Source organism: Schistosoma mansoni (genome assembly GCF_000237925.1).
Source record: "Schistosoma mansoni, WGS project CABG00000000 data, chromosome 3 unplaced supercontig 0141, strain Puerto Rico, whole genome shotgun sequence".
Taxonomy (NCBI): domain Eukaryota; kingdom Metazoa; phylum Platyhelminthes; class Trematoda; order Strigeidida; family Schistosomatidae; genus Schistosoma; species Schistosoma mansoni.
The window spans coordinates 799168-823928 of record NW_017386011.1 but is presented as its reverse complement, the minus strand read 5'-3'; the positions used below and the strand labels follow the sequence as shown (position 1 = coordinate 823928).

Genomic DNA, 24761 nt, shown 5'->3' with positions numbered 1-24761 from the left:
ACCTGAATGGCTAATCCATAAGGCAGTGGAGCATCGTAAGGAGATGCAGTCCCATGATAGCCGGTGACCAACAATCGATTCATACTCCATTTGTTCCCTCAGGATACTGGAGCCTATGTACACCATTGGTTCGGAATCACGGTTTTCCAACTACCCTAGGTGAACTTTCCGTGTCCACCAACCCAGTTAAAGCGCCGGACATTCGCTTTTCGTCCTTTCAATTTCGTAAACAACGCCACCGCCACGAGAAGGCAGTGAGTAGGACATAGAGGTATAAATTTGGTGAATAATAGTAAAACGCTCTGAATTCTTGCTCTTTTTATCTCATATTGAAATTATGCTGCGATTTAACACTGTCCGTGAATTCGGACTGAGGAAAATAACTAATGTCTAAGAATAACGCAAAGTCAAATACTTATTTTACTACAAAGAAACATCAGCAGCTATTAGATCAAAATTAATGTCATATTGAATGCAAAACTAAGTGAAATAAGGATAGTTGTTAGGTGATGTTTCATTCTCGATGTAATGTTGGCACAATGATGAGATCGTATAGAATGAAACAATAATGAAAGTGTTTTCACAGTTGAAATCATGAGTCAACTGAAGCTAGACCACCATCGAAAACCTAGAAGCACTAGACGGCCGTTTCGTCTTATTGTGAGACTCCTCAGAAGTGCGCATCCACGATCCCGCACTCACGAGATTCGAATCCAGGACCTACCAGTCTCGCGCCAGATCACTTAACCGATAGACCAGTGAGCCAGCATCTAACAGTGAGTGAGGGATCGTGGACGTGCACTGCTGAGAAGTCCCATAATAGGACGAAACGGCCGTCCAGTGCTTCCGGATTTTCCATGGTAGTCTAGCTTCAATTGACTCATGATTTCAACTATGAAAATACTGAAATCTCCACAAAACCCCTTCTGATCAATAATGAAAGTATCCAAAACTGACTTTAAGTCTAGTAATAATGAGGCATCAACAAATTATGTGTACTGGAAATCATTACACCTATTGACTTGAAAACATACAAATTCAAAAGAATATCAACACCCAGATCGCTTAAAATACATAAGTGATAGGAATCTTTTTGTAAACATAATAGAATAAATTAATTTACGAAAGGGTTAGTTATTCAATGCAAAGCGGGATAACTACGTTCAACACTGTAACATTCAATAATCCATGCATAATCTTTTATGAACAAACAGATACACTTTGAACTTTATAGGTATAAACATAAACTAAATGTTAATCGAAAAACACCACCACCCCCACAGCAACAACAACATCAGCTATTTTGGAAAATTACTTTCAAACATCTAACATAAACATTCTCATGAATAGAAAAACAAAAAAGAAAAGTCGCCATGAAGTATCAGTTCAAAAGACAAAAACCGAAACACACAAACAACGTTATATTTACTATGACAACTAAAATAACCATATCACAAAGATACAAGAAATAATAATGATAATAATAATAATACATTTTATAATATAATAATTATGTTATCATCAATAAATAGTTGGCTTCAATGAGATTAATTCAGAGCGACCAAATTATTTGCATTATTACTTATCATCCAATTGAAGCTTTATAGATAATGTTCTAGGTGTTGTAATATCACTAACATGAATGATTTGACCATTAATAAGACCAAGTTCTACAATAACAAAAAATATATAAACAACCGAATATATGCATACTGTAATACAATTCAATGATGTTTACACACACAAAAATATTTAATTTATTCCGAATATTATTAAAACATGAAGATATATAAAAAAAGCCCCCTAATGCCCTGGTACGGCCGAGAGTGAGGAGAGTCCGCTCTCCCTCTACAAATGCCCTTACATGGCCACGCGTATATATCCTCTGCCCGGGAAGTCCTACTCACTGCCTTCTCGCACCACGGACGAAAAGCGAATGTCCGGCGCTCTAACCGGGTTGATGGATTTATTATTATTATTATTATTATTATTAGCTTTATTCAATATTATATTATTTGGTACAAAATCGAATTCTCAGCATAAAGTATTTCAACATGTTTACGTTTCTTATTTCTTCGTTGCTCCTGATGAGAAACATTCAGTGATCGCCAGTTGGATGTCAGCAGTTCGGTCAATCAACATATGAATAATGTATATTCTTTTTGCGGCATGTTCCCAGCAAACACGACATCTCTGATTAGGCCTTTTGTAACTTTTACAGCGAAAGGTTGTACAGTTTTCAGAAACGCACCGGAATAGGTTGTGTGCTTAATAGCCATAATTATGTATTAAAACAAACAATATTAGATAACTTGTTGGAATATGTAGATGATGGGAAACAGGTAGCCCAGATGTTTAAGCAGGCCGCCTTATTTGGAGAGTCCACCTAGAAGAATGAGAAAACCCTGATTCCAAACCACTGGTGTACATGAGTCCAGTATCCTGAAAGAACAAATGACGTATGAAACCATTGTTGGTCACCAGCTACCATGGGACTGCATCTCCTTACGATACTCCACTGCCTTGTAGACCCGACCTTTAAGTCAAAGGCTCCGAGTGTGGCCCCCCTAAGATAACCACATGCTTCAGTTTGGGCACCCAGACAGTATCACAGCCCTTATACAAATCAATTGGGATTTGTGCGGCGCATATTTATCTGGTGCCTCCTTGTATCAATATTTATGCGTTTAAATAAATAAATAATAAACAAGATATATAAACACTTTGATATCATAGTTCTATCATTTAAATGTGATGTTAACTTTGGAATTTCATAGTTAAAGTCATGAGTCAATTAAAGCTAGACCACCATGGAAAACCTGGAAGTACAGGAAGGCTGTTTCGTCTTAGTATGGGACTCCTCAGCAGTGCTCATCCACGATCCCGCTTCGCGAGATTCGAACCCAAGACCTATCAGTCTCGTGCGAGCGAGTGCCTAAACTCTAGACCACTGAGTTGGCCGGCATCCAACGGTGTTAATGTCTTCTACAACCAAACTTTGGAATTATAATAAATAGATCTGAAACAATTAACAGATTTCATAAAACATTGAACTTGAAAATAGATTTAGTATTAAGTAAAACATAGTCTGAACTTTGTAAACAAAAAAAGAACGGAACAAGGGAGAAAGGTGGGCGCAGGGACAATAATTCAATTGGTGTCACCATCTTGAAACACCGACTTCGATGGCTTGGACATGTTCTACAAATGTCGTCCCAGAGAATTCCACGTCGTGCGTTATTTGCCGACTCTGGGACTGGTTGGAAAAAGCGGGGAGGTGGTCAGTGTATGACATGGTGTCGTAGTATGAAAGAAAGCTGCAAAGGACTGGCTTCTATTGGTCCTTCACGACTCCCTGGCTGGGGTCAGAGAGATGGTGCTACACAGTGGCTAGAGACGTTATCAAATATGGCTCAGAATAGAAGCCAATGGCGATCCTGCTGTAACCTTCTTTTACTTTTTTCATAAAGAGTGGTTATAACCTCCTTAACTACGAGAGTTCTTCTGGTTGTACATCTTAGTTTCCCTCACCATTACTTTTTTTATAGGCATCTTATCCCTTTCTCTTCCCATTTTCATTGTTTTGTGTGGCGCATATACATCTGGTGCCGCCTTGAACCAGTATTTATGTATTTAAATAAATAAATATCAATCAGTTTATGAAAATGCTTGAAGTCAAAGAAAAACCGATAAGATTTTCTTAAAACTTTAAACAACTGTAAACTCGGTTAGACGAAAGAATTTTGAATTGAACTGGCAATAAAACAAATATTGAAACAAGATTGGAGGTGGAATTAGAGTAAAGGTTCTTTTTAAAAAAAACTAATGGAAATCAGTAAGTATTGAAATGTAGTTGTGTCTTGCTTTGTAATTATAAGTTCTAGATTCAAAATTTAAAAAGAATATTTATTTATTTTATTTGAACACATAAATATTGGTGTAAAGGGGCACCAGATATATATGCGCCATTTGATTTGTGTGACGGCTGTGATACTGCCCAGGTGCCCGAACTGAAGCAGGTGGTTTTCTTAGGGGGCCCCACACCGTGAGCCTTCGACCTGAATGTCTAATCCATAAGGCAGTGGAACAACGTTAGGAAATGCAATCAGAGGGTAGCCAGTGACCACTAACTGGTTCATACGCCATTTGTTTTCTCAGGATCTTGGAACACATGTGCATCAACGGTTTACAATCAGGGTTTCCCAACTCCTCTAGGTGGACTCTCCGAATCCACCAACCCTGTTAAAGCGTTTGATATTCGCTTTTCCTCTTCTGAATTTGGTAAACAACACCCCCGCATCGAGAAAGCAGTGAGTAGGAGTAGTCTGGGAGTGGCTATATTACCCATAACCATGTGAGGGGATTTTGAGAGGGAGAGAAATGACTCTTCTCATCTTTGGCCGTACCAGGGCATTTAGGGACCATAAAAAGAATTGAGGTTAGTAATCAAAAAGATTACTACTAGCACTTCTACGATTGATATCATTTCATGTCAAGAATTATCTTCAAATATATTAAAATCTTCGAAAACACAAGTTGAATCATTGAGATTTATAATAAAAAGGCTACAATTATAAAAATATGATTTCACTTTATTTCATTATGATAAGTAATAGTGAAGTGAGAAAACTTGAATCACTAATATGAGCTTACCTTGAAGGGTTTTAGACAAATTCGGTTTCAATGTATCAACCAATTCTGGAAGATTGATATACAATGAACGATGTTGATCATCAATAATTGTTGTTATACTGGGTGACTGCATTTGACTAGAAAATATGACAAAAATATGAAGTCAAGTGATATATATACATACATATATAATACTGATGAAGCCATTATGTATTACTTTTCATATTCGGAATATTCAAGGACTTACCCACCACTAAATATGCTTTACATATAAAAAATGCATTAGCTAAAGACGCTGATCATTTGATATATGTTTGCATTTACAAGAGATTCACTGGACTGATTACCGATGATAATAAAGAATGTATGTGAAATGTTTGACTAAAAATAACCACAATAAAGTAACAATGTTTTATTCTGTTATGAAGCTGTGACATGTGGTTTTGGAAGAGAGGTACTAAGTAGTCACCGTTCCAATTGCATCACGTTATAACGGTCGGATTCCCCTTGTCTACACGAATGGGACGTTAATCTTCCTTAGAATATATACACTAGATTCATTGCAAGTGTCTATTCTACACAACTGCAATACAACTTAGATCAGGAACACGTGATAAGCCTGACTAGAATGCAAATATATATTTCCACACCGAAAACCGACAACAAGCCGACGTAATCCAACAACAGTCAATAATAATAAGGATAGGAGAATATATAACTGATCTAATGCCTGTCAGACTATCTACAAGTCTGATCAAGTAAACAACCAATCATTATCATCTTGGCCAACACATCCCAACGGATGTTATCAGAAAAGAGAACGTAATTTAGTTCATGTGACTCTGACGGTGGGACTATAATTTATGGAGGACCTTTGAGCGACGCCAAAGTGACCTTGTGAGTGTCTACCTACTTACTAGGGCTAAATGAGGGTTATAAAGCAGTTTGAAAAATAAGGATTAAGATTCACAGTCGATGGTTAGGGTTAAGACTTAGACTGATGATTTTTCATCACGAACCGACATAAGCTAAAATGCCAAGACTATATTTGGCCAGATGGATGGGTGAATCTCACGCCAAAATCCGTGACCTGTTATCTTGTACCTGATCGGTTCGTTCATAAATTATAGTCTCCCTACTCTGAGATTGGATTGTAATATAGAGTCAGTCATCAACATATCTAATGAACTACATTGATTAGTGCTTCCTTAAGGTAAGATAATAGTGAACATGAATTTGTTAAGATTGTAAACTAAGCTATGATGAGAATTTCATGCTTCCATATGCTTCTACAATAATACATAGAGATATTTAATCACAATTGAGAAGGTATGATAATAAAAAACATGAAACTTCCATAATATAACATTATAGATCTCTCCATTGTCGTTTAGTTTACAAAACATTTTACAATATTGATACAATACTCACAATTCAGGATCTGTCTTCAAAACATTTATAAGATCTCTTAGTGTACAACCAGTCTGCAAACGAAGAGTTCGAGGCACATTGTTACAGGCAAGACAATCAGCCTACGGTAAGTTTTCAAAATAGAAAATTTCCAACAATTTAATTAAGCACTAACAGAAAAAATGCTGACCATAAATAATCGAAATAAATAAATATAATAAGTTCAATCGATCCATGATCTAACACAACACTTCACACATTGTTTGAGGTGGATAACTGTTTCCAACCGACGCAGATTGAACTCTAGTGCCCACGGCTTTCACTAGGACAGTTATCCACCGTAGACAATGAATGAAAGGTTATGCAAGATCATGGATCGATTGAAGTTAGACACTAAAACCATTGGATGCCGAGTTAGTGGTCTAGAAGTTAAGTATTAGCACGCGAGGTCGAGGGTGCTGGGTTCCAATCTCACATGAATGATCGTGGATGCGCACTGATAAGGAGTCCCATACTAGGACGAAACAACTATCTAGTGCTTCCAGGTTTTCATTGGTGGTCTAGCTTAGATCAATTAATCTATTCAAGTATTAAAATTACTACAATCTCCACATATCTCCATCCTGAAAATATAATAACTGTTCATTGAAAATTATAAGAAAATATCAAAGGATCGTATTGTCAAATTTAATAATCATTACTTGAATAAAACTGGAACCATGTAAATAAATTAGCTACACAAAGTTCTTATTATTATCTTGAAGTAAGCACTAATAATGTGAATCATTAACAGTCTTAACTGTCATATCGACCACTTTCATGGTTGACTTTGAGTAAATATATCTTCTTTATTCTTAGTATTGCTTCAGTTTCACAAATTTCCAGTGAACAAATTCTTATATACAATTTTTATTTCTATTTTCTAAAATCATGTTAACTAATACCTGAAGATATTCGAAAAAATTTCTACGTTGTATGAGTAAGCTTCCCTGAGGAGAGGGAAAGTAATGAAAGGAGATACTACTCATTATTGTAAAGGATAAGACGCGCATCCTTATTTATTATCAATAGATAAGTAAATAATCTTCAAAACTGTATAGCAGAGAACTTGAACATATTGATTGATTTGATCTCGTAATACTATGCTATGATTTTTTCGAACCCTACTTAACAGAAACTTATTCAACACAATTATATTTACCTTTATGAAACACTTTTGAAAAAGCAGACATAATCTCTAGATATTTCAAAAATACATAATAAGGTTTTAGTAACCCATAATATAAGTCAAAGCGTAAAAGTCTTGAGTGCTGTTAGATGTATGAGGGCAGTTATCACTTCCTGGTTGCCCACAACGTGGAAGGGTTCTTGTCGGGGTACCTGAAAAGGAAATTGGGTTAGAAGTGGTCTTAATGACCCGAGAGCTTGACTTGAACCTTAGGGCCATGGGTACATAGAACACAGTCATACAAAAAAGTAATTCAAATGAATAAGCAAATATGAACACACAACAAGCATTTAATTTGTGGCCCCCAAATGCCCTGGTACGGCCGAGAGTGAGGAGAGTCCGCTCTCCCTCTCCAAATGCCCTCACATGGCCACGCGTATATAGCCTCTGTCAGGGAAGTCCTACTCACTAAACTCTCGCATCACGGGTGTTGTTTACGAAATTAAAAGGACGAAAAGCGAATGTTCGGCGCTATAACCGGGTTGGTGGATGTGGAGTGTCCACCTCGGGGAGTTGGAAAACCCTCATTCCAAACCAATGGTGCGCATAGGCTCCAGTAATACCCTGAGAGAACAAATGGCGTATGAATCAATCGTTGGTCACCGGATACCATGGGACTGCATCTCCTCACGATGTTCCACTGCCTTGTGGATCAGATGTTTAAATCAAAAGCGCCGGGTGTTGCTTCCTAATAAGACCACCTGCTTCAGTTTGGGCACCCGGGCAGTATCACAGCCCTCATACAAATCAAATGAGATTTGTGTGGCGCATATGTATTTAGTACCTCTTTGTATCAATATTTATGTGTTCAAATAAATAAATAAATAAATTTAATTTGTGACTTCAAATCCGAAGAGAGATGGTGAAACACAGTGGCTAGAGATGTTATCAGATATGGCTCAGAATAGAAGCCAGTGGTGATCCTGCTGTAACCTTCTTTTACTTTCTTCATAAAGAGTGGTTCTAACTTTCCTAACTGAAAGAGTCTTCCGGTTGTACATTTCAGTCCGCCTTATCTTTTCATGCCTTCTATCCCTACTTTCATTACTTTGTGTGGCGCATATGTATCTGGTGCCCTTTTGTACCAATATGTATGTGTTTAAATAAATAAATAAATATCAAAGAAAAGCAATTAGAATCACTTACTTTGCGTTCAACAGAAAAACCATAGGTATAAACTCCATCAATATCACTGAAATTCATGTAATTATCCAAATAATTGTAACAGAATGTGATTAGTTTGAAGACCTATGACAAAGAACCGGTGAAATACAAGAAATCATTGTATTCAGAGGACTGAAATTGGAATCATGGGCAAATCTAAAATGGCATCATCATATGAATTGGTCACTGTAATTCCATACAGTCAGTCAGCTACAACGTAGGACCAGGCACACATATGCATCGGTCGAAGTTGCCATATCTCGTTAGCACAACAATATGAACACTGGATTCATAGAAATAGTTAGTTTAGTGGGGGTAGTATATAAAAGATAGGTTGTATATAAGGATATAGTATAGGAAGGAAGAACGTTATGAAGCAATTTTAATCTTAAGGTTTAAGGAAAGATAAAGAGTGTATACACCTACGCCATTGTGATCGATTCTGAGCCATGTCACCTAGAGTCTCCAACCATTGGTTACGATAGTCACACAGCACTCAAGACCACTGTAATTCCATACTCTGATGACTGATTACATAAAGCTATACCGGTTTGATCTGAATTTGCTTTTGACTCAAACCACAACGATGTGCATACATACATAACACATCATACAGTTAACTGCACAGCTCTAAGCGAACAGTTAGTCCTACTTCAATATTGAAATAAAACTCAACACTTAAGTAAAGTGATAGCTGAGTGAAGAGAAAAAAAGAGTGAACATCAACTCTGAGATGCAGGTACGTCCAGCTGACGAGTCCCAAATAGAACGAAACGCGCATCCTGAATTCCACTGTTATCCACTATACATCTTTGCTTATGAAAAGGGAATGGTTGCAAAAACTATAAATTGTTTAAACAAGAATGCTAATTTCTTAAAAATTCTGTTTATAAACAGCCAAAAAAGATTCCCTTTGATTCAGGAAGTTCTCCTCACTCTTAAGAATAATATAAAAGAAAACCAAACCAGGATTGTCACGAGATTTGTCATGACCTCCAGTCCTCGCATATGTCCTTAATCACAATATAAGGCACACCCCACTAATTCTAAGTTATTAAAAAGAATTTATGAAGAAGCAAAATTATGAGATAAAACAACATACAAATTCAACATTATTCGTCAGTATGGGGTTGTGATGATCGGTGAAGTTTACCAAAATTATGAACCGATATAAGCTAGACCACCATTGAAAACCTTGTGGCAATGGTATACCGTTTCTTCTCAGTATGCGACTCGTCAAAAGTGCGTAACCTCAACTTCACATGCGGGAATCGAAACCAAAACGTCTGGTCTCGCACAGGAATATTAACTAGTTACAGTGGGTTGCATTTTATTGGATACCAACAACATAGAAAGAATTTAAATCTACTGATTTAGAAGACCAACCTCAGTTGCACATGCAGCTGCGATAACAGCATTTGTAGAAGCGACAGCAGGGATTATTCGCTTTACAACACCTTGTACAAGACGTAGTGTAACACCTGAAATTCCGAATTGTTTAGCCCTTTCACATGACTTTTCATATATCCATTGTATGTGTTCAGGTGAATCACCGTCGATTGCAACATTATCTGTGAAAATAAAATATGAAAAACAGTAAGAAAAATTACGAGTAATAACAATAATAGCTTTATTCAATATTATGAATTCCCTGGTACGGCCAAAAATGGGGAGAGTCATTTCTCTCCCTCTCAAAATCCCCTCACATGGTTATGGGTAATATAGCCACTCCCAGACTACTCCTACTCACTTCTTTCTCGATGCGGGGGTGTTGTTTACCAAATTCAGAAGAGGAAAAGCGAATATCAAACGCTTTAACAGGGTTGGTGGATTCGGAGAGTCCACCTAGAGGAATTGGGAAACCCTGATTACAAACCAATGGTGCACATGGGTTCCAAGATCCTGAGAAAACAAATGGCGTATGAACCAGTTAGTGGTCACTGGCTACCCTCTGATTGCATTTCCTAACGTTGTTCCACTGCCTTGTGGATTAGACCTTTATGTAAATGGTTCTGTGTGTAGCCCCCTAAGAAAATCACCTGCTTCGGTCTGGACACCCGTGGAGTATCTCAGCCCACACAAATCGAGTGATAACTACTACTGACCTCATTGTTATTATGTGGTGCATATGTATTTGTTGCCTCCTTGTACCATTTTTACGAGTTCAAATAAATAAATAAATATGTTACAGTACAGAACAAGAAAAAGTTTGCAGGAAAGGTTGAGAATTTTAAAGACTGTATTGACTAAATTATGAATCATGACTGACTGATCGCTACACATCTCAAACATATCCTTGCCGGAACAACAAGACTTTTACGATAGCGCCAATAAACAACGTCGCTTACTTGTTATGAGTCAGACAGATGTCACCAATATAGAACCTGGTACAGCTGTTTGTTGACATACCGAATTCGCAGGAAAAGATGAAAACATCAAAATATATCAGTTTCAGTATATTATATATATATATATATGTAAATCATTTAAACTCTGCTCTGGGAGTTGAAGGAAGAATTATGACGCCTCAGGATGAAAACCCAGATCCTTCGGAAGTCACGAGGCCGAGGCCCCTTCTAACAACCACGGCAACAATTTTTATAGGCACATGGAACGTCTGGACAATGTAGGGGACCGAGAAGACCAGTCAAGTAGCAACGGAAATGAGGAGCTACAAATTGGCAGTACTTGGAATCAGCGAAACCCGTTAGACCCATGGTGGACAGAAAAGGCTAGATATGGGAGATACTTCTGTACTCCAGTCCCGATGAGGAAAATGCTCCACACACTCAGGGAGTTGCTCTAATGCTGTCCATTGAAGCACGAAATGCACTTGTAGGATGGGAATCTCACAGATCTAGAATCATCAAGACATGATTCAAAACAAAGAAGGAGGGGATCACAATGAATGTTATTCAATGTTATGCACCCACCAAGGATAGCAACGACGACGATAAAGATCAGTTCTACGAGAGGCTGCAATCAATCATAGCGAAGTGCCCAAGAAAGGACCTGACCATCCTGATGGGAGATCTAAACGCTAGAGTCGGAGTGGATAACACAGGATATGAAGATAAAATGGGACGACATGGACTGGGAGAGAGAAATGAAAATGGGGAGAGACTCGAAAATCTATGTGCGTTCAACAAACTGGTTGTAGGCGGCACAATATTCCCACACAAGCGCATACACAAAGCTACATGGATCTCACCGGACCACACCACAGAGAATCAGATAGATCATATTTGTATCAACAAAAAATTCCGAAGGACAATAGGTGTGAGAACCAGGAGAGGAGCTGACATAGCTTCAGACCACCACCTGGTTGTGGCCAAGATGAGACTGAAGCTAAAGAAACACTGGACAACTGAACAAACAGCACTACAAAAGTTCAATACAGCCTTCCTTTGAGATACTAACAAGCTCAAAGAATTCAAGATAACGCTCAATAACAGGTTTCAAGCTCTACAAGATTTACTGAAAGAACAAGAAACTACGATGGAGGACAACTGGAAAGGGATAAAAGAAGCACTAACTTCAACGAGTCAGGAGGTTCTGGGTTATAAGAAACATCATCATAAGGAATGGATCTCTATGGGAACCCTGGACAAGATTCAAGAAAGGAAGAACATGAAAATAACAATTAACAACAGTCGAACACATGCAGAGAAAGTCAAAGCACAAGAAGACCACGCAGAAGCAAACAAGGAAGTGAAGAAAAGCATTAAAGCCGACAAGCAGAAATACATGGGAGAACTAGCAACGACGGTCGAAAACGCTGCAAGAGAAGGGAATATGAAACAACTATATGATAAAACGAAGAAACTGGAAGGGAGATATAGCAAACCGGAGAGACCAGTCAGCAACTTATTATGTAAAAAAAGTTGAACATCTTTGCCTAAATACCGGACATTTACTTACCTCCAAATGGATTGTCTTTTGACCACAACAGTATTCTTACATATTCTATGCAATGTTCTGGAAGGCGAGGAGTATGCGCTATAGTACATAAGGGAAAATTGGTTGGTGGAGGGTATAGGTCAAGTGTACATTCTAGGCATCCAGTTAGGCCATACAGAACAACGAGGACATGTCCTTTGAATCCCTCTGTCCCACCATCAACAAGTGGTATGACAGTGTTTGGATCTGGTTGACCATCTGGATTATAACGAACTAGACTTGCCTATAATACAGAAACGAAAAAGAGATGAAAACATTACAGATATTCGATATACGGTAAGCAATTAGAAAATATTTAAAAATCAACCCAAGTGTGGAAACAATGTGCTGGCTAAATCAAATTTTTTTACCATTTCTGATAGTATCAAATAGGAACAATTTATTGTCAATAAAATGAAGTCTCGATACTGATACACCATAAATAATAAAGGAATATTTAAAGATGAACCGATTCACGTGTTATAAGACGAAGAGTCATCATTACCTTAAAAAGGTGTCAGTCAGCAATTATGATGATCGATGATAATAGTAAAGTAGAATTTGGTTTAAAACATGGTTACGTATATTAAAATGAATGATCTGCAAATGTCTTGAGAATGGATCTACACTTTATCCGATTTCTACAATGTCTTAATGTATTTGCTTAACAAACTACATTTCGATACAACAGAAAGAAGTAAAACGAAGGTAAATATAAACATATAAGTGTATATCATCGCCTCCGATTCACATTACTTTCTACTTGGCCTCTATGACACCATTTAGAGTGAACAGATTCTTAACACAACTCTTTTGTCATCACATAGAGTGCTATCATAGACAGTCGTTTTTGTTTTTTGTCTGCCGATGGGAAATTAGGAGGGTTGTCGAGACGAAATCCATTGTAATGAAATAAGTAAAACATACTCATAATGACAACCGCTTTATTTAATGTCATGTTTAGTACAATAAAGAATTCTTTGCATACAATACTTAACAAGTTTATTCGGTCCTTCATAGACAAAAAATATACCCACAAAATATAAAAAATTACGTAAATAAGCTGAATTTTTTATAAAAGGATATTTTAAAGACAGTGAGTAATATGAATGCGTGTTCACTAGAAAAGGTTATCGTTGAGGTCAGACGTTAAGACACTTTTCATCCACATTATATATGACGGACACATAATTCCCAAAACTTCTTCACTGAACATAAACTTAAATGTACCTGCGTGTTGTCACGTTTGAAGATATACACGGTGGACGATATAAACGTAGTACGTAGTTTGTTTCAAATGATAACTATTGGTAGACGTTTGAGATATTTATCAACAATCATGTCTACGGTAACATCAAAAGATTTAACCCCCTCCAGCTAATATCTAATCCAAGCGACACAGCAAAATCATTTATTAGTAGTCCATAAAAGATAATACAGGACAGTATGGGATAAGTATTGTGCAAACATTTACAAATTGTAAAGGTATCCAGCAGTGGTAAAACACAGCAGATTTATATTAAAAGTTGAACGAAAAGTATTTTTCAGTATTTAAAACGGATAGCCCAGAAGAAATCAGAAGTAGAAACCACGCCGTAATGAATGATATTTGACGTAGTTTTCCCCAATCTCCAATAATACAAGATTATTGCGATTCCAGTACGATGATAAGGTCCTTTTCGTATGTTACATGTACAAAACCTATTATATGTTGCTTCTAGTAGGCTCGTTTTACCAAATATATCTGAACATTTCTTATTGCGTAGAGCACACCTTTACTTTGAAAATACCATTGCAAATGCTTATTAATGAAATATATAAAGCAATACATGACATACCAGCATAGAGTTAATCCACCGTCGAGCTGTGACTGAATCAAGACCACAAACCACAGCATTAAATTGTTTATAAAATGGCGCACCGAAATCTTGAATTTTATTGTAATGTGGGACGACCTTGCATGTTGGAATGCGGCGCATGATAAAATCAGCAGCAACATTGGCTTTCGGTTTACCGACATCGTGAGATCGGAACAGAAATTGTCTGTTCAAATTGGAAATATCGATTATGTCCATGTCTATGACCTCCAGATGACAAAACCCCATCATAGCCTACACTCAATAATAGCCGCAAGATAAAAACCTACAAGGTTTTTCAGAAGCTCACAACCCAAACCTCCAGCTCCAATGACAAGGATTTTCACATGTTCTCTAACCATGCTTAAGAGCTTGAAATTTTGCGGAATTAAAAATTGCACAAACTTCATTTGACGGTTCGAATTCTGACCGATGAAATGGACCAGACCGTTCAAGGATGCATTTAAGGTTGCTCCACTTTTTGTCAGAAATCACTGAAGACATTGTACGTTTATTCCGCAGAATGATTTCTTTTGGCCTATGTGCGAGGAAAGTGAAAAGCACACACAAATTTCACTCAAATGGCTTAATTAGAAACAAGAAAACAATGCATCATTTTTCGAGATAAAAGACAAATTTTGGCAAAAACTAGCAGCACGAGTTTTATATGTAAATGTGGGGATTTGTACTTGACGAACTGAAGAATAAGTCATTCCACAACGCATTGGAGTAACTTCAGTAATAATCAATTGTCACTGAATAATTTGGGTGTATTGTCTAAATGACTTCCTTTATGATAACAGTCATTGATTTTATGACGAAAATCATGGACAATGATCTACCTCATTAAACAGTATCATGTTCTTAGAGGGCACTGATATTAAAGCCGTGATGAACTATTGTAAAGCATCCCCTTAGAACTACAATAAACTGTGAAGGAGTAACAACTGTAAACTCAAGTGTGGGAGTTTTAATGTAGGATAATAAAGAAAGCATCCAACCTAGGTTATGGGCGATGTGACCTATATGTTACATTAGGTATGTAACTCGTGGGGCCTATGTTGGAGTGAAGTTCAAATAAATCAGGAACGTTTCCAACTTTCACCATGCATGACAGTAGTAATTTGGGTTAAGTTTGCCCTTACCATGGATTGTAAAACTTTTTTTCAGGATCCAGACAACTTACGACAGCTTAAAGCGATTCGGTAACGAAATATACGCTCAAATATTTGAGTTTGTGGCATCGATCAGTTGAAGTCAGCCAGTCAAAACGTAGAACTTCGTACGTACGTACATGAGTTCGAGTTACCATACCAAATTAGCACAGAGATGCAACTGTCGATTCAAATCCCATAGTGGTAGAGGTAGTAAGAGCATAAGCCGTAACCGGAAAAATTACCCTTTGAAGATCTTATTCAGGGAGTATAATTCAGTGAAATAAATCTGGAAAGAGAAAAAAAGAGATATGAGGAATTCAGAAGACTAGAATTTGGGAGGACACAAAGAGTGGATGCAACTGCGTCATTCCAAACGAGTTTGAGCCATGTCATTCAAGGTCTCTAACCATCGGTTGCTATCGTCTTGCAAATACCAATCAGATAGTCTACACCTACCAACATGGCTCAGTCAACTTGTCAGTAACTCAATAGATTTGTGCCACGTTTTGGTCTGGCCGCCACTAGCTTTCTTCCAACCTACTCCTATACCATGAAACATCGCTCACCAGGACAGTCGGTGGTTGGGCATACGTAATGCGTGTTCCAGAAATCTCAACTGATGGAGTTTTACTACTTCGTAAATCGATTTGCCATCCTTACCTAGTATCCGTTTCCTAACAATTGCATTACTTGTTCGGTGGTCCCAGGATATACGAGCAGTGTTTCGAAGACACATATGATCGAATACTAGAAACCTACAAATCTCCTCTAATCTGACCGGCCATGTTTCAGAACCATAAAGTAGGACGGAACGAACTGCGCAGTAAACCCGTCCTTTGGTTAGTAAACGGATATCTCGTCGACGCAATAAATGACGCAAGTTGAGATCGAATTACATCGCCCAGGCTTTAAACTCAATATACTACCAAGAGTAATTCACCAAAGCTAGTGAAACGATGTCCAATTTACACTTTACTGACTGTATGCAGTTACTGTAGAATAAGCGACCGAATGGCGTTAGCATTAAGAACAAAAAATCAACACAATCAGTTACAAAAATACCACGTCCTTGGAAATGTAACAGATAGACGGTGTCTAAATGTGATGGTGAACGAAATTCTCTATGAAATTGTTCACTAGTGATTCATAACATTTTCTAAATGTGCGTGAAATTGTGAAGGAATTTATTTGTTATTTTGGAAGACGTTCGGGATTACTTCCGTCTTCGGTATATTTTTGGAAGAATACTAAACTTGTTGACTGCATTTGCTTCAAATATATACGGAACAATTAATGGAACTGTTCCAAAATTTACCTAAAATTGATCAATTTAGTCCAAAAGTTGGGAACGTGTGAAGACACAAAAAGGAAATGGATATAAATTTATCAGACATCATGCAAATCACTCATACTTTATTACTTACGATCAAAAATAGTACAATCCTGAGGACTGAAAGTTCAGACAGGTGTAAAGTACAGCATCTGGCGGATTCGCGTTTAGCCTGAATGTACCTTGAGTGTGAGCAGTATCTGAGAGGATCTGGAAGAGAAATAACGGAAAAGGTGAGCCGATGACTCAGTAAACACATAAAATGCACTTACATCTGTTAGTGAAAGCAACAGATAACAATTATAGATAACACGATTGTAAAAGCAACACAATCTGATAAGCAAAACCCTGAGGTGGTAACGTTAGGTTTCGAAAGCGTTACTCATGTGTTCAAGTGGTTCAAATGGTTATGGACAGAATAGAAGAAGCTTTCGCTTAACGGGCTTCCGCGTCTAGTAGAAGTGAATCACCAATATTTCCAGGTATGAACTTAGGTATATTATTGACATAAGAGGAAAAATAAAATAAATCGTAGTAAGGTACTATCCTAATTCCTCAAGAATACGTCGAGCTTTCTCTGAAAGAATTCCCGAGAAATCGCTTGGATTGGCTCAGCCGGCAGAGAATTCCAGTATTTGAAAACCCTTATGGAGTAGTTGTCTCTACAGTCCGTTCTTTTTTGTTGAGTCTCCAGATTCTGGGTGTTACGCATTAGCTTTATGTTGGGACTAAGCTTAAATAAGTGCTTAAGAGTATGTCCAGAAGTGTTTCGGATGCTGTTGACCCTTAGAAAATCACCTATAAAACGTCTGTACTCTAGTGAATACAGGTTCAGTGACTGGAGGCGCTCTTCATCAAGCTTAAATTTGAATCCATGGACTGATTTCGTGGCTCGCCGTTGGATACGTTCCAGAGTGTTCTTTTCCTTTTAGAGTGAGGAAGGAAATACCATGTTTCCATACTCCGGATAGGGACGAATAAAACTGTTAAAGATCATGTGGGAATTTTTACTGTCAAACTGACTAAAAATGTGCTTCAATGTTACCGGTGCCAGGTTTGCTCGAAAGACATTTTGGTCACAGTTAGCTCAAGACTTCAAATCGTAGCGTGACATCACAGCTAAATCTTTTTCGACTTAGGATACTTTTAGAGAGGAGTTTTCCAGATTGTAACTGTAGTCTGCAACATATCTCAGATGGATCATCCAACACTTAGAAAAGTTTAAGGTAAGTCCGTTATCATCTGCCCAATTTTGAAGTCGAATCAGATCCTCCTGAAGTGCCAGTATATCCTCTTTGTTGCGTATCTCCCTCGAAAGTTTTATATCATCAGCGAAAATTAATAGATCAGACGATACCTGTTGTAGAAGAACGTTTATATAAATCAGGAAGAGAAGAGGTCCTATTACTGAACCTTGAGAGACTCCACTATGACATTCCAGAGAATTAGAGGAAGTGAAATTAACCCTCACCTTAAAATATCGATTTTTAGATAGGAAGTGAGCTAGTCAATTAAATGTGGTTTGGTACCCAATCGTTTAAGCTTATTGATAAGACAAATATGGTTGACCATATCAAAAGCTTTCGAGAAGTCAAGGTAAATGACATCAACCTCACCTTTGTGATCATGGATGGTTGTCCATCCATCCACCCCAGTCAGCAAGAATGACCGTTCCTGAAACAGTGCTGTTGGGGTGAAAACAAATTTAAGGATTATAAATAGTCTTCTATAGCATAACTTATCAGGGTTTCCATAATTTTTGAATGTATATAGAGAAGAGCCACGGGTCAGTAGTTTCAGAGTTCGCTGAGGTGACCTCTTAAAAATCGGTGTGATGCGAACCAACTTCCAAATTTCCGGCAGTTTGCCTCGACTTGGCGAGTGTGAGAACATCACGCTAAGCGGTGTTGCCAGGATTGAAGCTGCTTCCCTCAGTATCGCAAAATGAACCATATCTAGGCCAGGAGAAATATCTTTTTTTAGGTACTGCATTTTCCGGAACACCAGGTCAGCGCTCAGGTTCACTTCGGAAAGACCTGTGCAGTTGCAGACGAAGCTTTCACCAGCATAGTTAGTGTAGGTTGATTTAAATGTCAAATCATACTGTTCTGCTAGAAGGTTAGCAGCATCACTTTCCTCATTGGTCGAACCATTAGGATCTAGCACTTGGGAAACTCCGGTTTTGACTTCTCTCAGAAAGGCCGCATGACGAAACAAGTTTTTTGGATTGTAGGAAAACTTTTCGATAAGCTCTATCTGATAACGAAGTCTGTCTTCTATTATAGCTTTTGTGTATACGTTACTTATTCGTTTCTATTGCCTGTATACGCCGTTGTTGCCAGTTGGTTTGTATTCCACTCATCAGTGTCGTTTTAAGGCTTAGCAATTGATGAGTGTGGTTGTTGATGGCTGCAGGTTTCTTGTACATTTTAGGGACCATTTACATGAGTACATTTGTAACGAAACAATACGGTTTCTGGATACCAGCACTCATCACACTAGCAGGCAGTAGGTTGGTAGATAATTTACTTAATTGACAATATTTAGAGCACAATTGAAGTAAAAAAAGGAGAACGAAGATGATTGTAAGAGAAATAGTAGGCAGTCATTGGTTATACATTAACGACAGACGTAGTAATTTATGAGACATGTATTTGGCACATCTGGTTCAAGATGGGTACGGTAATCCATGAATGAGTATGTGTGAGGCGTAAAATAAGTAGTTCAGTAGGTTTTCGACACTGGTGTTGAACTCGTTATTTTTACTGAAGATCCGTATCTTGAATGTACGTCGTCTTGCATCTTTCACTTATGAAATATCAACCCAGCTGAGTAATTTTCAACAGTGAAAATTGTAACTTCTTTAACAATTTGATCTTGCCTGTAAACCGGCATGCCTCATGTAACAATGTTATTTGAGAATAAATTATTATTATTTATCTGATGGCTTTCTGTCATTCATGTTCACCAGATAGCGAGTGGGTACGCCGTTCTACGCATCACTTTCAATTGTTGACAAACTTAGGTTAAACACATCTCAATATAGCGACAGCTTTTCAATATATATTCGAACCACCTTACTTCTGACTGGATTGGCCTACTTCGGTCATAAAATGTTGCGTGTAATAGCGCTGTCAAAATCCAAATACCTGTGGTTTCTTTAGTGCTGAGATCGGCGTGATCTGGTACACTAAACAGTAAACTATGAGTTAGTTCCTTGTGAGAACATGATACTTCATTTTTGAATGTTAATTTGTACCTATTGTGATACCCTTTTTATATATTTATCATTTTTTTCTCCAATTTGTATGGTATATCTCCATCATGATGGAACGGACACTCAATTTACTTATGACTAAAACTCTTCGGCCTCACGCCATTCAGCTAATGCCATTTCGTCCCGATAATATAGGAACCTGTTTCTGCTACTCAGAAGCTAACTTTCACGAGCATGGCACGATTTCTTGCAGTAATGAAAGCAGTACTGCACGATTTTGGCAGTATGTGAAGAATCATTGTGCAACGACTCCTGACAAGAGCCTGTTTTGACAGCTCTTCTTGCCTAAGTTTCACCAATAGGTGAATTCAGTCCTTGCTGTTGACGAACTGGCTGTATCTGCAGACCTGATCCTGGAGAACAACAATACCTCAACACCGAGGTTTAATTTGTCAAAGAAAAGGTTCAAACAACACTGAGGTCTGTCATATTCTCACTTTTTATCTTAATATGCATCATAACCACAAACACTCCGATACTCCTCAAAGAAGCTCGTCACGAAGACCTGTTTCTAGACTGCGATATACACATTATTCTTAGTAATGTTGGTACCACAATACGTATGACAAGCTCTCTAAAAATAGCTGAAAACTCTACAGTTTCCCAACCTCCGGACAGTCTGGCACGGAAACCATCTCGAGATACTTCCCTGACTGCACGCGTTAACGGAATCGTAACAGGCTAGCACAGCTGTCCATTATACATCACTGACGTGTTTACGAAAGTTCTGTATATCGACGACACCAGCTTATTAGTCAGCGTTCTTCCTAAAGATTCTGACGACTGACAGTGCGAACCAGTTTTGAACTTACTGGTCGCAAACAGGAAACAGATTGCATCTTACAGTAAGAAATATATGTATCATAACATGGGTTTAAACGAACCGATTCACTGGATTTTCGCTGTTACGGATGTTTCTACGCCTGTCATTGGTATGGACACACTACACTACTGCAATCTACTCACTGACACACTCAAGCGAAGATCAATAAGCGGAATACTTAATTATCTGTTTGTGTAACTAACTTTTCCTGTTGTAGATTGTTCCCAGTCACCGTTAATCATATAATCCATTCATTCTATTGACAGATAGTTGGAAAGAACATAAAACTATACCAAACGCAATAAAAACTTTCTTACCTGTCCGGCACTGTCACACATCGCATCACAAAATACATTACCACCTTTATTCTTGTGAGCGTGCCGACTAGCTAGTGAAAAGCTGAATTTGGCTAGAAACAAAGTGTGTGTGGAGATTGTAGTATTTTTAATTCATGAATTGATCTAAGCTAGACCGCTAGTGAAAACCTGGAAACACTGTACAACCTTTCCTTCCTAGTAAGAGCATACGTTACACAAACTTTCCAGAGATTAATCGATCACGTTCTCCGAAGTCTTATATCCTCTTGAAGTCAACCACACCAAAAAGCTGCGGTCACTTCGTCTGGGAAAGCATTCCAAATCAAGGAAACTGTGAGAAAACATGGAAGCGTGTCTGGATGTTCTCTCTTTGATGTGCAGTTTTCCGACGGTTGCCTTGATGAGCGCGATGGTGATGCTTTGATGGGACGTTTGTGTTGGGGTAACTTGGCGTAATTAATATTTTGTATGCCACGTGCAGATCACTTCCTATAGCTCAGCGATAATCATCCAAGGTGCCGTATTCTGTCCTCGTAAGATCTATCTCCCACATGATTCCCCGTCTCTTCACTTAATCTTAGATATTTACGTCTTTTGAAGAAAGGGTACAACATGGACGTTGTGCACTTGGAAGTGTGACCATGGCTACGTTTCAAAGTGTTAGGGACAAGCCTGATGTGAACAAGTGTCTAGTCTGTCAGTGGTTATCCTGAAGAAACAAATGGCGAATGAACCCATTGTTGGTCACCATCTACCATAAGGCTGCACCTCTGTACGTTGCTCCACTGCCTTATGGATCAGAATTTTAGGTAAAAGGTATGGGGTGTGGCCCTCTAATAAAACCACCTGCTTCGGTCTAGGCACCCGGGCAGTATGTTATTCAACGCATAAATCAAGTGACTTGTGTGGCACATTTGTATTCAGTGTACCTAGACATGAATTGTTGTCCACAATATTTGCATGTAAAATAATGATAACAAGATCATCCTTTATGAGAAATTTGTTTATTAAAACTGATAAAGTACAATAATAGAAAGAACGTAATGTATAAAATTATAATAATATTCCATGAGCAAACGGTATAACAGATATTATATAATGGATTTAAAATTCATAATAATTAGTGTATTATTGTTATGAGAATTGGTCCAAAAGCTATACTTTGCGATAAAATAATTCGGCGATTTTTGGCAAACTCTAAAATAACAAGGAAATTTAATAAATAAATTAAATGTAAACATAATTCAAAGTTATCAAGATAAAGATTATGGAAATTATTGAAAACCTGAAAGCAATGAACAGTTCATTGCTGAAGGGATACATACTATTCATTGATTTTGAGTGACATCAGTCAATGTGTTCAACTGTTGATTATGCGAGTTATGAGGACCTCTGTGTGACATGTTGTATTTGCCGACACGATCTGAATTCTCAGTACGTACTACTAATCCTCACACTAGGATGCGTTAGCAGTCTATTGCTGTTTGGTTTTCAGTGGTAACCTATTTGATGTCAGTTCTTGATGAAAATGAAATATAAATTCAATTCATTTTCACGAATATTTCAAAAATAATCGTCTAAAGGTTAATGTTGAACCATTTGAGTTACAAATAAGAAACTGAAATAAATAGAGATGAGTTAAAAGGAGAAAAACTCCTTTGTTTGCAATGAGTAAAAAGAGCTTTGAATTCCTATTGAATGTGATTGGTATATGAGCTATTCACCATATTACCGGTTTATTTATATTCAACAAATGCAATCAGTACAATGTTCACTTAAGTTTCTAATATCAACTTCAAATGTAAGCTATATGACCAACTAACGCCTGAATTGTTATCTGGGAAAATGTGCCATGTGAAGTTAACATTCATCATATAATTTCAAACTATTAAAGGTGAAAGCATAATCTGCTAACGACTTTATGCGAGCTATCAGGTAAACAGGAGACGCTAACCAGTTAACAGCAATAATCAATATTGGGACAGTGGAATAATAGCTTTGATCTGAATAATCAACCACCCTCACATGACGAATTATTCTTTTTGGTAAATGAAAAAGGTTAAGTTTTGCAGATTAACAGTCGATTTAGCGTAATAAGCTAAGATTACCACATCAAAGAGATGTCGTCAACAAATAACACTAGAGATAAGACAAAAAGGTTAGAGTTAAGTATTAAGAGTTACGCTGGAGTTCTGAGATGGGTTTACAAATTACGGTTGAAGTTTTCATCATGAAATGGTATCAGCTGTAATACAATTCTTTATCATCCGAGAAAATACTATCCAACCTCACGAAGTACTATTCGCTACATACTGAATTACATCAGGTACTTAACCATATATTCTGCCTTAAAAGTGTGTTGTAGTTTAGCTTGAGCATAATCTAAAATTCACTTTTTGGATGCATAATAGACATTGTTTTCAATTTCAAACATATCAAGAACCACCATAAAAGTTATCTACCACTGCACTTCAAGTTCCGCACAAAATAAATGAGGCGTAATTGCAAATCTAATTGGTTAACTTAAGGCTGTCAGTATGCTATACATTCACCTCACTAAACTAAGAATAATTACAACTCTTTTATCCTAGTAAACGTTTTCGCACACATTACGTTAGAGTAAAAGATTTAATCCAATTATTGTAGGATTGATTGCTAGGAATCAACTTAAGAACTTTGAAAGCAAAAGATGAACGGAGCAGTGGTTCTTTGGAATTCAGTGTCTACAAAGTTTTATAAGTCGACATACTAGTTGCAAAGGATTATGAACTGTGTTTCATCACTAGTGACGGAAAAAAGAAAAAAACAGGTAAAATGAATACATTTCATACCTAACAATGTCATAAATACAAATGCTGCTTGTTTTTTATTGGATCCCAATGGACAAAGGTTTTCGATGTCAATCGAATAAGAATTTGACTCCAATAGTCGACTATAGAGATATCTATATTGAAAAATAAAAAATGTTATTGTATTCATGTACGGAAAACTTAGATTGGAATTCACCAGATTGTATGAATATGTCTTGAAAACGTAGACAGAGAAAAGATAATCATACAGATCGTGATAAAATTGTAATGAAGTAAAGGTTACACTGTAATGGACATATCAACAACAGAGAAAGTTGATTTTGAAGTACGAACTGGTGAACTTTATAATAGAATTCAGAAACTTAACACTAACTAGTATCACCATAAACAAAACTAATAAGATGAATTAATCAAGCGTTAATTCAGGCCTAAATAATAATTGAGAGTTGATGAGTAGTGAACACTGTTGGGCAAGATTTAGTTTAATTTTACGAAGAAAAAATATATATGCTATCAGTTGACTCAATTTCTTGAGGTAGATATTGATATTTATGAATGAGTTTGTGTATATATTTTGATTCGTTTAGCTAATAAAAGCTTTCTATTTACTTTCTGGCTTTCTCATACAAGTAGCTGGTTAGGGACCCAAATAGGAAGAATATACATCATTCACAATTGATTGATCACTGGGTGGTGATCAATATCATGTGTTAAGTCCTTCTTAGTGCTGATCGAATGCTATCGATCAAGTTGTAATGTGGCCACTAGTCTAGGTGGCTTGACACTGCGTGCACTATGTTGAGATAAGATGGTGGTTG

General features: G+C 37.4%; 1 protein-coding gene across 1 annotated transcript; it reads right to left on the bottom strand.

The window, feature by feature from the left end:
• Positions 1-1578: 1578 nt before the first annotated feature.
• Positions 1579-14767, bottom strand: Smp_211070 (ubiquitin-activating enzyme E1C, putative; the record flags this gene model as incomplete). The annotated part of the gene is made up of 9 exons (XM_018791248.1): positions 14635-14767; positions 14520-14600; positions 14212-14484; positions 12356-12617; positions 9821-10005; positions 8417-8518; positions 6064-6164; positions 4654-4769; positions 1579-1670 (listed from the first exon to the last, which is right to left on the bottom strand). Exons 1-9 carry the CDS (start codon positions 14731-14733, stop codon positions 1579-1581), a joined length of 1311 nt encoding a protein of 436 aa, XP_018645583.1. The 5' UTR covers positions 14734-14767.
• Positions 14768-24761: the final 9994 nt, after the last annotated feature.